Genomic DNA, 14,327 nt, shown 5'->3' on the forward strand with positions numbered 1-14,327 from the left:
TTTAGCATAAAGAGCGTGGTATTTAGGAGGAGATAAATACCTCGCTCTTTATGCTATAGTATTTTTAGTAATTTCAACTATTTATTCTACGGCCTTTCTGATTCAGGGGTCATTCTTAAAGAATTGGGACAAAACTTACGATTTAGTGTAAAGAGTGAGGTATTAACGAGGGTACAAACGCCCTCATATACATAATAAAAATTTAAGAATATAAAAGTTTGTTACGTAAGTTAATTCTTAAGTTACGTATATTTTTTACTAATAAAAACATTCGTTAAAAATTAAAATATATAGTTGCCTTTTTTATGTAACCGAAAAATTACAAGGCAACTAGGCCTCCTGTCCCACCCCTTATTTCTCAAAATCGTGTGATCAAAACTAAGAGAAAGCCGTTTAGCCAATAAAGGAATTAATATGCAAATTTCATTTTAAATTTATGTCTGGAGAGCCAAAATCAAACATGCATTAATAAAAAAAAAAAAACGTTCAGAAATCACATAAAAAGACTAATTTTTTTAACTGAAAGTAAGGAGCGACATTAAAACTTAAAACGAACAGAAATTACTCCGTATATGAAACGGGTTGTCCCCTCCTCAACGCCTCGCTCTTTACGCTAACGTTTTTAATTGTTTTAAAAAGTAGAATTGTGGCCATGAGTCAAACTTTAGTGTAAAGAGAGAGGCGTTGAGGAAGGGACAACCCATTTCATATACGGAGTAATCTCCGTATATGAAAAAAAATAATTTTTTTACAAAATTCTTCAATAATATATATCGTGCTCTCCTAAAGCCTTTGTCATGCTCCTTTGGATCAAGTCCATCAAAATAATCCTCATAAAGGGGGGTAGCACACAACCCTGTTTAACACCTCATTCCACACCGAACCAACTGCTAAACTCATTTCATACCTTAACCGCAACAGTATTGTTCTCGTATATAGCGCTAATCACTTTAATATGCTTATTTAGCATACAATACAAGGATAGTATATTCAAAATTGTCTAATCTATCAACTGGATAAAACGTCTTCATAATCTCTAAAACTGATTAGTATACGGTTCTGATGATTCAGACGCTTTTCGAATATTTGTATAAGAGTGGGAACTTTGCCGATGTATCCCGTCACTTTCCTAAAACATCACTGTTCTATATTCCTGTAGCTAACTTATGTTGCCGCTAAAACCTGTCAGATTGAGAGTGACTACTTGTCTCTTTCTGAGTTCTGCTTTTCTTTGATGTGACATGTTTGGTCCATAACACTTAAATGAAAAGCCAATTTGGTCCCGCTGTTCACTCCTAAATTCCTAGTCAATAAAAATAGCCTTAATGGCCCCTTTCATATGTTCCAAAAGTTAAAGAAGGAGAACCATAAAAGATATTTCGACATATATTGCCATATAACTTCCTAGTGTTGAATAGTCTATTATTCTTTCTTGATATTAAATCATACCTACCCCGTCCATAAAACTGAATCAGCTTTAATAAGGATAATTGAAGAAATGTTTTTGAATAAAAATGAACTGTTCATCCTAAGTAAGAAATTAAAACGTGTTTTTTTTTTTTCTTTTTTACGCATCAAGTTTGTAATAGGCTGTTTCCCTTTTTCTCTGCATAATTTGGGTTCTTGTCCATTCTTTTTTTTTTTTTTTTTACTAAAACTCCCTCCGCATTAGCTATTATGCTATTATTATGCTGCATTTATACATAAAATGTATAACTGGGGCTATTAATTTTTGTTGTTTTCGTCTGTCTTTTAGTATCCCCTCTCTTTTGATCAGTTTTTGCTAAGTAGTTTGATTTTCATGAAAGAGCTCTCTAGACTAAATCCTTAGAATCAAATCTTCGAGTATTAGTATTTTAAGTGTGAATATGCTTCAACTTTAGTCATAAGCTTTTGGCCTATAAATTTGAGATGATTATTCAAAGGATTCTGTTTTTGACACAAAACAAAGTGACTATAACGGCTGGTAAATTAATTCCCTACGATATTCGAAAAGGATTCCCTATCCTCTTGATGCAACTAATTTATCTGAAAATTTATCTAGTTTAAGTTTGGAGGGATTGTTTTATGGCTTAATATTTTCTGAGGTATTGAAACCACATTATTACCAATAAAAGCATTTTTAGTTGATACTTATATGCTTTTAAAATGCTGTGAATTTGTAACCACAGAAAGAGAAAAAAGAATGCATTTCCAGTTGGTCTATCTTTTAATTCTCATTGCATATAATTCAAGGGAAAATTTGGGAAATGTTTCATTTTTCTTTCTTTTTTTTAGGTATTTCTTGCTGGACATTATGTTTTAGCAAATAATTTAAAACTTTTCTCATATACATGGGATTCCCCTGTATGTAATATCCATGTTTTTTATGAAAGGATTCAGGGGATATTTCACCGCTTCCGTGACTAAACTGAGAGATGTACTGAAAAGAAATGTTTGATTTTTGTCTAGCCTAATCCCTGCAGTGTTTTCGTGATGTGGCGAATAAATCGAATATTTAGTAGAAAGGACATCTTTGCTTTAGTTTTTTCTTCTCTCCTCCTCTTTCTCTTCCTCTCTCTCTCCTTCCCTCTTCCCTGCTCCCCTTCTCGCTCTTTTTAAAGTAGGAAAACGATAGGAAGGGTGCAACTTTTAAATTTGAGTGCTGCTCCTCTTACATAGGGACATAATACTGCTACGCTATTTTGAAAATACATATCTCAGAGTTTTAAAGTTATTTTTTCCTTCCTGTGAATCTTAGAAGGTCAATCTTGCTTATTCGAGAATGCTAAAGCTAGTCTTGGCTAAAAGATGAATACAAATTTCGGACTAAATATTCGTGAGATTGAAAGTTCAACGACCGAGTCAAAATACTAGCTATCAAAATATATAGCTTCTTAAAATGAACTTTGTAGGCTTAGCCAAACATTCTAAAAGTCAAATTAATCTTACTCCTTTGAAAGACCCATATTTAACTCAGCAAGTATCCAAAATGATACGAAGAAAATTTTCAAAGTATTGTCATGCAAATTAGAATTATATTAATTCTATACAGTAATACTAGATAGATTAATCAAAATGATCATTGTTAAATTTTTTTTTCAATGTACCTCTTACCCTTTGTGTGGCTGTATAGACGAGCATATATTGAAACGTCGCAGGGAATCTCTTTTTCATACATTAAATTAAATAGCTAAAAAAAAAAATTCTGTGCAAGTAAATTTACTTGCACTGACAGTCCCGTAAATGACAGTCCCGTAGTGCAAGTAAATGTACTTGCACTGACAGTAAAGAGTCCCCACTTTGGGACTCTTTACACTAAAGTAATTTGGACCTTTAACCAAAATTTGATAAATTTGGTTCAAAAAGCACCCTTCGAGAATTCATCCCAAGCATTAGAAAAAGATTCGAGGTGGCGTGCTACAATACAATATTGTACAGAAGTCCAATGAACCAAACAATTCTAATGAAGCTTTCAGATTTGTGCATATAATAAACCTTTAATTTATATGAATTACGGATATATTTCAGCGACGAAAAACAACATTGCGTAGCAGTGGGCCGTTTACACCGGTAGATTTTGTCGCGTTTCTTTAATTTTAAATGGATTGGCCATCCCAGAATTTTCTGGGTAGCACTATTAGATTCTGGGCCTTATTTACGTTGAAATTGTTGTTGTGTGGCAAACAATGAACAGAAACGGGATTTTGTTGTTGTTTGATCTCCTTTGTTGTTAAAATAATGCGCTAGGACTCCAACTTTTCTTTCAAATGACCCTCTTCCATTTCTTATGACTACCCAATATTTAAACCGCACCACCGGCCTGCTGTTACAGTCTATTTGTTAAAACAATAAAATGCAACAAGCCTTTTTGTGTAAAAAAGATATATATTTCAGAATGTTGAAAAAGACATAAAATGAGATGAATAAGCGAAAAATAACGCAACGGTGCAAACTTAAGAGTTTCAGGTGCCAGAGCCATTTTCAAAGTTGTATTTGTGGGACTGACCTCCACAAAAAAAACTTCCTTGAGGCCGTTCGAAATGTTAAAGGATTACCTTAGCTTTTTTAGTTTGCCAAACCATTTAGAATATATTGGTATTCTGGTAGAATACCAATAATTTTTTTTTTTTTTTTTTTTTTTTAATGAACAGAACAGACTTTTCTTTTGAGTTCAGGAAAGGACAGTCCCTGAAAATTATTCTAGTATACCTGCTTGGAAAATATTCAAAATCAGTTCAAAAGAAGTATCTTTGAATTGACAGCATTGTAAGTTTCGTGTTGTGTTACGGGGTTGTGTACGGGGATCTAATGAGCCCCTATCAATTTTTACCAAAATTGCTGTGGTGCTGGGAGAATTTGCTAATGGACCCTTTGTCTTTGAGACTGCCATCCGACGCTGAGACTCGCAAAATGACATTCTGACATCAAAAGTCCTTAAAATAAAGCCGCAGAACCTATAAGGTTCTGTAATATAATATAATAGGTACATAAACCTATTAAGGGCCGGTTGATAATCAGAATGTCCAAATCAGCACAAGAAACAAGTAGAAGGTTAAGACCAAGCAGTACACAAGATGAGGGACACTGTGCTTGAGGATTGAATATTAAATATTTGCCGATGGGGGTGTTTGGTGATAGTGATGAAGGAAACAGATACAAATATGTTGCAGATAGTTTTAAATTCGAAAGCATCTTGCAAAACTAATATCTGCGGACACACCGATTAATTCAGCATTTATGCTCTTTATTTACTCTCTCCAAAATGGAACACATTGGGATACGGAGAAACAGTTATCATTGGTTTAAAACTTATTTATCTGAAAGGTCTATCCGTGTTGACCCTAAGCTTCAAGATCAATTCCATGTTGATTTTGGTGTCTCTCAAGGGTATATCCTAAGACCTGGCTATTCCTTATATTCATCAGTGATATTTTTATTGCTCTATCTGAACAAACCAAGCGGATTTGTTGTATTATTTGTGACCACAATTTGTTTCCACCTAATGAGGCAGCTCAAGACCCAGTGCTACTTGCATTTGCAGGCGATAGTACTCTTGGGTGTTCGGAAATGATGGATTCTTCTCTTAATTATCAAGAAAGTGCGTTATGTTCTAGAAAAGGCCTTTGCTTGGTTCGATGCAAATCGCCTTGCCCTAAATCTAACAAAATCTAGTCTACTTATTTTTTCCAGATCAGGTACTTGTTGTCCTTTGGTTCAAACTATTTCTTCCACTAATGGCGATATAACTTGTTCCCCTGATTCTTGGGTATTTTATTGGACGAAAATCTTTCTTTCAAATTAACCGTGCTCTTGTGAAACTTTTTATGAAAGTTTCAAAAAAACTTTGAATATTTTCATTCATAAAACCAAAACCATAAGATCAAATTTTAATCCAGTTTTATGTTGTGTCTCCATATGGAATTCTCCACCAGTTAAAATTCGGCTATGTCCTACTTGTGGACAATTTAAAAAAGAGCTAGCCAACAGCATCTTATGCCTAGAGAAATAGTTCTCTCACCCCTTCTTTTTTTTCCCCTCTATCTTTCCACTTCAATTTGTTCAATTCATTTATTTGATTGGCATGGTAGTTATCTTGTTGTTAAATTTTTTTCTTTCTTTTTTTCTTTCTTCTTCTTTTCCTTTTGTTTGATTAATTGCTACTATTTAATGTTGTGTTTAGTCTTCCACTCTCACAAGCCAAAGAGCCTTTGTGGGGGTCTAAAGTTTTGTAATTTTTCTCTATTTCTTTTAAATAAATTGATTTATTGATTGATTTACTTCTTTTTAGCAATATTTGAACAAAAAAGTCAAGTAACCGTAACGGTAATGTAATGAAAAGAGAAATTAACCTGGGAAAAACTAACACGACAAAAATTGTTTTTTGTCTGGTAGTAGTATCAGCAGTGGCTGAACAAAAAAAAAGAAACAAAAATTGAAACATCCTATTTTTTTCTTCATTATTTAAATTCTGACAAGCTTGAAAATCATGGAAACAAGATAAATGAAGCTTTTTCTGTTTTATTAGTTTTTCTTTTAGAATTATTCAGTTTACAGCTCCCTAGATAAAGGGATTTAGAATTCTTAATACCCAGTGGAATAAAACTTGCCGTAGTTTTTCGCCCTACATTGAAGAACTGTAAGGATTTCTAATTGTTGTAAGAGTGCTAAGAGAAAAAGAAAATAATTAAAATTGTTGGGCTTTTAAAAACTGCATAAATCATGTACAAAAAGTATTGATCGTGTCAAATTTTCGGGAAATATGTATGAAAGTTATGTAGCCTAATTAGCATTAAAACTTGAAACTTATGATCGGAAATCGGAAGATTAAAGGATTTGATGTTTTTTCTCCGGAAGAAGACTATTTTGAAAGCAAGTTTTTGCTTTATATCTGGAATGCAAGTCCATTTTGAAGAAAAAATTGGTTTTGCTCCTGTTGACATTTGCAAATTTTTGTGTACGATTTATTTTAAAAGTGCTGGTAGGTAGATTTCTTTGTCATCGTCTCACGCGACCATTGGAATTCCAAGTTATAGTTGTAATTAATCAAGCCTCCTATTTTGGATTTCGGTCCATTTATTGATTCTGGTGAGAAGCGTGCATGCTGTACGAATCAGATGGAAACTAAATTCAGGCTACTTCAGAAGCAACATAGGATTGAAACTATTTTTTTTTCTGATTTTGTTTTATAATGCTCTTCCACACGTTGAGGCTCTCACTTCTTGCTAAATAGTTTATTAGGAGCGTGCTGATTTGTTCCTGTTAATTAAGTAACTCGAAGACATGGACAAATGAATTTTTCTGAGCGTTTTTAGAATAGCAGAAATTAAAGTTTAGTTGCAACGTATTTGTTACAAACTTTCAAGATATGCCAAAGTTCGATCACCAAGGAAAGAGTGTCCTGTTGTGTCAGGAATTTATGTTCAGAATCTGCAAAAATAAAACTTAAAATATGTACAATCGAAAAAAGTAATTTTTCTTCCTTCTCTTTTTTTTTGTGTATATGTTCAGGTTCTCGGTATTTCTGCCTGTGTTAAAATGGTATATGGTCAGTATGCATTTTGATTGTTTCTCTTTAAACTGTCATTACGGTAACCTTTAAGCCTTGAGCCTCTTACTTCGGCCTCTGGGTATGAAAATTCTTAAAACATTTAGAAAACTCCTTAGTGATCATCATGTTTTTACTTTAAGCCGTTCATTTAAATTTTAAGGTATCCAGAATCCTTGTTTCTTTTAACACTGAAAAGAACACAAGGTTTCACAAAATTACTTTGTGATCAAAAGTTACTTTGTTTTGTTATCAACTACAACTAAAAAAATGAAAATTTTTAATCCTTTAGGCTCTCCATTCAGAAGTTTCTCAATTTAGAGCTCAACTAGACCAAGTTACATCTGCTGTGCATGCCTTAGCTACTAATTATCCTTATGAAGATGCTACTAGAATTAAAGCCACTGCTGAGTCACTAGGTCAACGTTATGCTGCTTTAGTTTCAAGGTAAGATATTTTTAAGCGAATAAGATTTAATAAGAAATTAGAAATTAACATTTGACTACTAACAGTTTTGTAGATATAGAATGGAATAGAGGAATTCTTCTACTTCTCTAAAACAGTTGCCTACTAAAAAAGTTTCGAGGAAACGACTAAAAAGCATGAATTTCTTCTCAACGTTTCTCCTTGCTAGGATGCATCAACTTGCAAGTAGAGATACAATTGAGCCAGCAAATTGCCACAGGATTGGCTTTTGGGAAAGGATATGGGAAGCTATCCCTCTTAAAAAGGTGGTTAGATTTGACCGATAAGTGTATTCTATGCATCATGACTGAACGGGTTCAGTGACTCCGTGAATAACTGTCTGGGCAATGTCATACTGATACTGCATTGTCACTATAAAATCTATCCAATGAGAATCCTTTTATATAGCCTACAACTAGAAGCTGCTTCCTTTGCATGAACGAGACCTGTCACTAAACTGACGAAATAACCTGTAAATAAACTGACGAAATAAGCTGAGTAAACTGAAGAAATCATACAAAATGAAGATATGAAGTCTAAGAAAATCACCCCCGTTAATACAAGCAAAACTATTGCCCGTCAAGATCCAATTGATTTTAGAGTCTTCTGGTATTTATAAAACACTAACCAAGAAAATAAAAACAATTGTGCATCTACTCCTTCCTTGGAATAGAAGTCTGCAACTGCAGCAGTCGAGTATTCTGAAAGTTCAAAATACTTAGTTTTCTTCTCTATGAATTTTCTTCATCGAGTTAGGTTCCTATTTTCAATTTTTGTAAAAAAAAAAAAAAAAAAAAAAAAAAAAAAAAAAAAAAAAAAAAAAAAAAAAGGGCCTGGCTCAAGACTGGTTGATGAATGAATGGTGTTTGAATAGCCGGAAACAATATTTTGCTAAAATCATTGTAAAAGATGTAATAAAGGACAAAAAAGGTAAAAGGTAGATGATATTAGTAGCCGATGAAAACAAAATCTAACGTTAGTGTTAGGACTAACAACTTAATAAGTTTTCAAAACAAAGGCAAAAAGAACCCCTATGGGATTATCGACTCTCATTCTGTCTAAACTCGTACATGGCAGTGACTGTTGCTCTCATTGTCACTTTCAATCCTTTTGCTTATAGTACTATTTTTCACCGTTTTGACTTGATTGTGCACCGCTCCACTGCACATGGTACTGTGAGCTTTACAATAGAGTCGTGCTAAATCGATAGGCCAGATGTCATTCTTTTCCAGGTGTCATTTTTCATGCAATAGGTATAGGACAATATTTTTTTTTCGCCGTTTTCGGTAGGTTTTTTTGAATGGTTTGTGGGAAAATAATATTCACTAAAGCCAACTCTTTGGCGCAGTGGTAAGAACCCATATCAGAATATCATTTCAGGCGTATTGTTGGCAAAACGAGAATCAGATCAGACCGAAAGAGGCTTACAACCTTTTCAGACGCATGAGGAAACGCTCAAAAACCGATTGGCACCATGGGAAAACTCGTTTTTTCTCATAGTGCCAATCGGTTTTGGTGCTAGTAATTTTTACAATTTTCCTGTGGTTTCGCGTGCCGTCGATTAAAAAATGAGATGACATTTTTGAAAGTGGAAAACATGTCAACTGTTAAGCACGGAAAAGTTCGAGATTTGGTGGTTCTTATCCATAATCATATTCTGGAGAGTAAGAGATAAGTGTAAGAGATAAGTTATCTCTTATCTGTCGATAAGTGCATGTTATCTGTGCGTTTTAGGAAAAATATTGCACCTATCGTTTGAACATTTTTCCCCTCGTACCGATCAGTCTTTCTCGTTGGTTTTCCCATGCCTCTGAACGGACTATTAGATTGATAATTTTCTATTCTTTCATTTGAATTTGCTGAAACTGCTAAATTTCTATCAGTTTTTGTCCTATTCGTGTCTGAACAGTAAAAAATTTAACAGAAACAAACGTGGAAAAGTAACCCTTTTATTCTATGCTTTGTCATTTATCGGTATCTTGTCTGCAACTATGCATCTTCTCCTAAATCTTTCCAACACAGCATCAACATAGATAGGAAATCACACAAAAACATTTGTGTAGAATCGAAAAGGGGTTTTGGCCTAAAACTTGAAATTTAGGTTTACAAATAAACAGAGCACGAGAAGAGATACAATTTGAAATTTCAATTTTAAATGTAGTTTGCCTCGCACAAATTTAGCTACCCTGCTATCAAAACGTGATTGCGGGTTAAGATAGTCTAAGGTATCTATTAAAAGTGGAGTTTCATAAGCAGTTTTAGCGCTCTCTATCGGATTTTAAATTCTAGATGGCATTGTCATCTTATTCCTCATGAAATTAAAACTTGTTTTCTGAAAGTCAAGTCTGTGTACGTTTATGTTTAACATTTCATCAAAAAATTTCATAATGCCTCTTAGAATTTTTCAACATTTTATACATATTGCTCTTGTGCATATTCTGTAATGGATATCTCTATTTGGAGTTTAAATTAGAGTACAAGTTTTGGTTTTTTGTTGTTTAAAATTCTAAACATTCGCAATATGTCTCTTCCCTTTTTTGAAAATCTCTATTTTTTTCTGCTTTATTTTAGTGACCTTGTTTATGCTCATTTTATTTCCATACAAATTATTTCTTTTCCTTACTATAGATAACATTAAGAAAGTTTTTTTTTAATCTAGCTGACCTATTAAACGAGTAAATTTTTTTTCGTTTTTTTTATATGTTGTTTATTGGGTCTTGTTTGTGACGACCATAAGAGTACATCTTCATGATTACCAGAAATGTTCAGGATCTTTTTTTGTCATGATTGCCCTCGATTTTGTTTTCAAACTTAAAAAAATCTTTTTTTCGAGTGGCAGAAAAATGATTTTATATTATAGTGTATTTAATTTGATTTTGTTCTATGCTATTAGTTTTAGCGTAATCTTTTGTTTAAAACTAATTAATTGAGGTAACACAAAGCTCACAAAAAAAAGAAGACTTGACCCCATCTCTTTTTTTATTATAATTATATTAAGAAAAAACGTGCGTAAAGCTTATATTGCTAGAAATGAATTTTGTATTTATTTGATGAAATAATATTTCGCATCCCACAAATATGAAAAGGTACTCCTTTTAAATAACACGCTCTTTCGGTCTAAAAGGCCAAAAAAGCGCTTGGCTGAAGCTGTGCTGAACTGGAAGAGTCTTACCTATGTACTTTTCTATTTATCTCTGTTGTCTATGTGACTCCATAATAGTCACATATGCAGGAATTCCTTCGTTAACGGTTACTTCCACACAGTGGTTAAGAGATTCTTGCTTGAAGTCAGATATTGAAAATGAAGATACATTAGCATTAGCGATATCTTCCAAAGAATAGCATTTCGTATTTTGAATGTGTTTTTGACCCCCCCCCCCCCCCTTTGGTAATATTTGGGTCTATTAATATAAGTTTGTTAAAATGTAGTTCTTGTTTCTTTCTGTTTTCCCTTTAATAAAGGCGATAAAAATGCGTGCGATAATTACAGAAGAATTATTTAGATTTCTGTAGGAAGCAAATTAATGAGCATGATTATACTTAATAGACTTAGAGATGCTGTAAGCAAAGCTTTTAAATAAGAAGAGTGTAGTTTTGTAAGGAGAGAGGAAGCATCGACAAAATTTTGATCGCGCTGCGATGAAAATTTCACGTCTCGCTTACTCTCATAGACCCCCATATCTGTACTGATAAGTACCATGGCATGAAACAGAACATAATAAACACCTGAAAAGAAAAACATTTTCCTCAAAAGCCGGTTTCGGAAATATGAAAATGAATAAAATATTTTTCTCGAAGACAAGACTGCCTTCAACTCTAAAACTTTGTTCCAAAACTTGCCACTAGATGGCCGGTGTGACTAGCTCTAAGAGTGATAAATAAAGGTGACGCTCAAGTCGAGCAATGACAAAAAGTCCGTCTTTCCCCCGGGTCCGTCTTACCCGACTCTTGCCTAGGCTTAAATGTAGCTAAGAGTAGGGTAACGCCCCTTATATCTTAAAAGATTAGAACGTCATTTACGGTTTATTGAATGTAAAATATTTTTTAGACATTTATCTTTTATAACATTATTAAATCCAAAAACTGCTAAGAATTTCAGAATGAATGTCAACTTATTTTAAACTGTCAATCTACATTTAATAAGCTCTTTTCAGTAATCTTGGTCATTATGGTGATTTTATTTCTTTCTTTTTGTTGATGTTATGATAAATCAAAAGACACAGCTTGAAATGAAAATTGTTTTCAGAAAAGTACAAATGACGTTCTGGTTTTTGGAAACCATAGGGGGGTTAGCCCTACTCATGTTTGTAGTATTTTCTGTTTTTGTTTTTTTTTTAATTTGACTTCATTATACAGTGTAATTTCTCTTCGTTTTTGGGTTTTATTTATTTATTAATGGCGGTTTGCACTCGAATTACATTTTGACTTTATTTCTGCTCTTTGAAAAACTTCTTTTGTAAAAACTTATTTTTTTAATTAATCTATGCAAAGTCGTTCTTTCATTCTATTTAAAACCTGACACCTTACTGAAAATTTCTACCTAATAGGTTTGTGCTTAGTTTTCTAGCCCAAGGAGGAGACGTGTGATGTCCCTGAACAGAACGCATTGTGAATTCATTAAATGCCTTCTCACAGCAATTTCTTAGTACTTCTCTCTCTTTTTCATATTTTCTACAGTTAAAGATGATGTGACGTATATCTTCATACACTCCACATTTGTCACAGTTGGGGGATGGAGTCATTTTCCACTGGAATAGTGTTGATTTTGTCTTTGCATGGCCACATCTAAGACGAAATAGGCAGGTAGAAAGGATGCGAGATGTGAGGTACATTTCTTTTGAAGGCTGCTTATAATCATAGAGATCGAGGAGCTGAGTATGGGAAGAATGGAGCCAGGCCTCTTCTTCCAAAATTTTTAAGCTGATTGAAGAAAAAAGTTCAGGACCAGTAATAGGGGTTTGAGTGATCAGGCCTAGTTGGGAGGCTTGTTTTGCAGCCTGATCTGCTAATTCGTTTCCTGTTATACCACAGTGTGCTGGAACCCATATGAATAGAACAGATATACCCTTTTTTGCAAGTTGAGTAACCAAATTTTCAATCTCAATGGCAACATTTCTTGCTTGGTGTTGCTGGTGTGAGAGGTAATCCAGAGCTGAAAGTGAATCAGTGCAGACAATATACTTCTGATGTTTGCTCTCTGTTTGGCTTGATATGGCTTGAAGTGAAAACTTAATTGCCATAAGCTCTGCAGAGAAAATTGTCAGGTTAGGGGGTAAACGGTATGAAAGAGACAGGCTCTGGGAGAGTATAACTATTGCACAACTGCATTTTGTTTCTGTCTTTGATCCATCTGTGTAAACTTGAATGTATTCCTCATATTCTGCCAACTTTCCTGGGAATATGATTTTCATCGGTGCTTTGGGGAGGCCCTCCTTTTTTGATGGTGATCTTAGGAATAATCAATTCCTTAATTCCTTTTGAGGCACTAGGCAAATCGTCATCCAAATTGACAGACAGCCTGCCATTCTCCATGAACTCATCCATGCCCGGAAGGCTAAGGAATCTCTGGAAAGAAGACATCTCTGTTGGTTTAAAGTGGATGTCAGGGTTGTGGTGGCTAATAATTTCTTTGTAGATAATGTGGTTCCTGAGTCTTATTTTCTTTTCAAAATATCTTGCAAGGAGATATTTTCTTCTGGAGTGAAGGGACTGGATCCCTGCTTCACAATACATAGCTGCAATAGGAGTAGATTTCAGGGGACATTTTTTAGCTGATCCGTATATAAATGATCCATAGTCTATCTTGGATATCACCACTGGCTTGACAATAGTTGAGGCAAAGACTGTGGGGGCACCTCTTCTTCCAAGGCAGAGAGCATTAATGAAATTTTGTCTTTGTTTGAGACTGCCAATCAGCTCATCCAGATGGGGTTTCCATGTCATTTTATGGTCAAATATAACTCCCAGAAAGCGTGCATGTTCTGCAACTACAATCCCTTGTCCATTCAGTTTCACCTGTGGTTTGAAAGCAGCCAGGTTATGTATTTTGTGGAACAACACACTAACTGACTTATGGGTTGAAAAAACCATATTATTACTATTTGCCCTAATTGATAGCGTATCTACAGTTTTTTGGGAGGCTGACTGTAAGCATAAAGGGCCTCTCCCCACAACTGCAACACCAATATCGTCAGCATACAGAAACAGCTCTGCTTCAAGGACATTTTCCAGGCTTATATCATGACAATACACCGAGAAGATAAGTGGACTTAGAACAGATCCTTGAGGGAGTCCAATGTTGTAAGCTTTTCTCTTAAACTCTGAGTAGGAGCCACCCAAGGAAGCCTGAACCTCCCTGCCCATCAAGACTGGGTGGATCCAATTTACCAGTAGGTCTGGTAAACCCATTACAGATAGCTTTCTGATTAGTTGCCCCACATCAACTCTATCAAATGCTGAATCCATGTCTAGAAATATTACATGGACAGCTTTTCCTTTTTTGAAACTAAGTTTTATTAGATGTTCTAGTCTAACTAGGGCATCTGTGGTGCTTCTTCCAGGTAAAAAGCCAAGCTGTTCAATTTGGATGTGGTCTGATAAAGGGGTTAAAATTCTTTGTTTTATTACCCTCTCAATTAGTTTTGCAACACAAGAAGTGAGAGATATGGGGCGGTAGGAATCAACTAGCTTAGGGTCTTTGCCTGCCTTGAGGAGTGGGATCACTATTGCCTTATTCCATCCAGATGGTATTGCTGACTCTATGACAGATCTGTTGAATAGCTCTGTCAGTAGCTCAACAAATGAATCTGGCAAATTTTTCAGCATCAAATTGTGA

General features: G+C 34.4%; 1 protein-coding gene across 4 annotated transcripts in view; it reads left to right on the forward strand.

The window, feature by feature from the left end:
• The window catches only part of LOC136041926 (utrophin-like), a 427,919-nt gene that overhangs the window by 273,022 nt on the left and 140,570 nt on the right, over nt 1-14,327 (forward strand). For all 4 annotated transcript variants that reach the window (XM_065726724.1, XM_065726734.1, XM_065726743.1 and 1 more), the window contains one exon: nt 7,320-7,474. In XM_065726724.1, the coding sequence (XP_065582796.1) occupies nt 7,320-7,474 (155 nt within the window). The remainder of the gene's footprint in view (nt 1-7,319; nt 7,475-14,327) is intronic.

This window comes from Artemia franciscana, chromosome 2, assembly GCF_032884065.1.
Source record: "Artemia franciscana chromosome 2, ASM3288406v1, whole genome shotgun sequence".
NCBI classification, from domain to species: Eukaryota; Metazoa; Arthropoda; class Branchiopoda; order Anostraca; family Artemiidae; genus Artemia; species Artemia franciscana.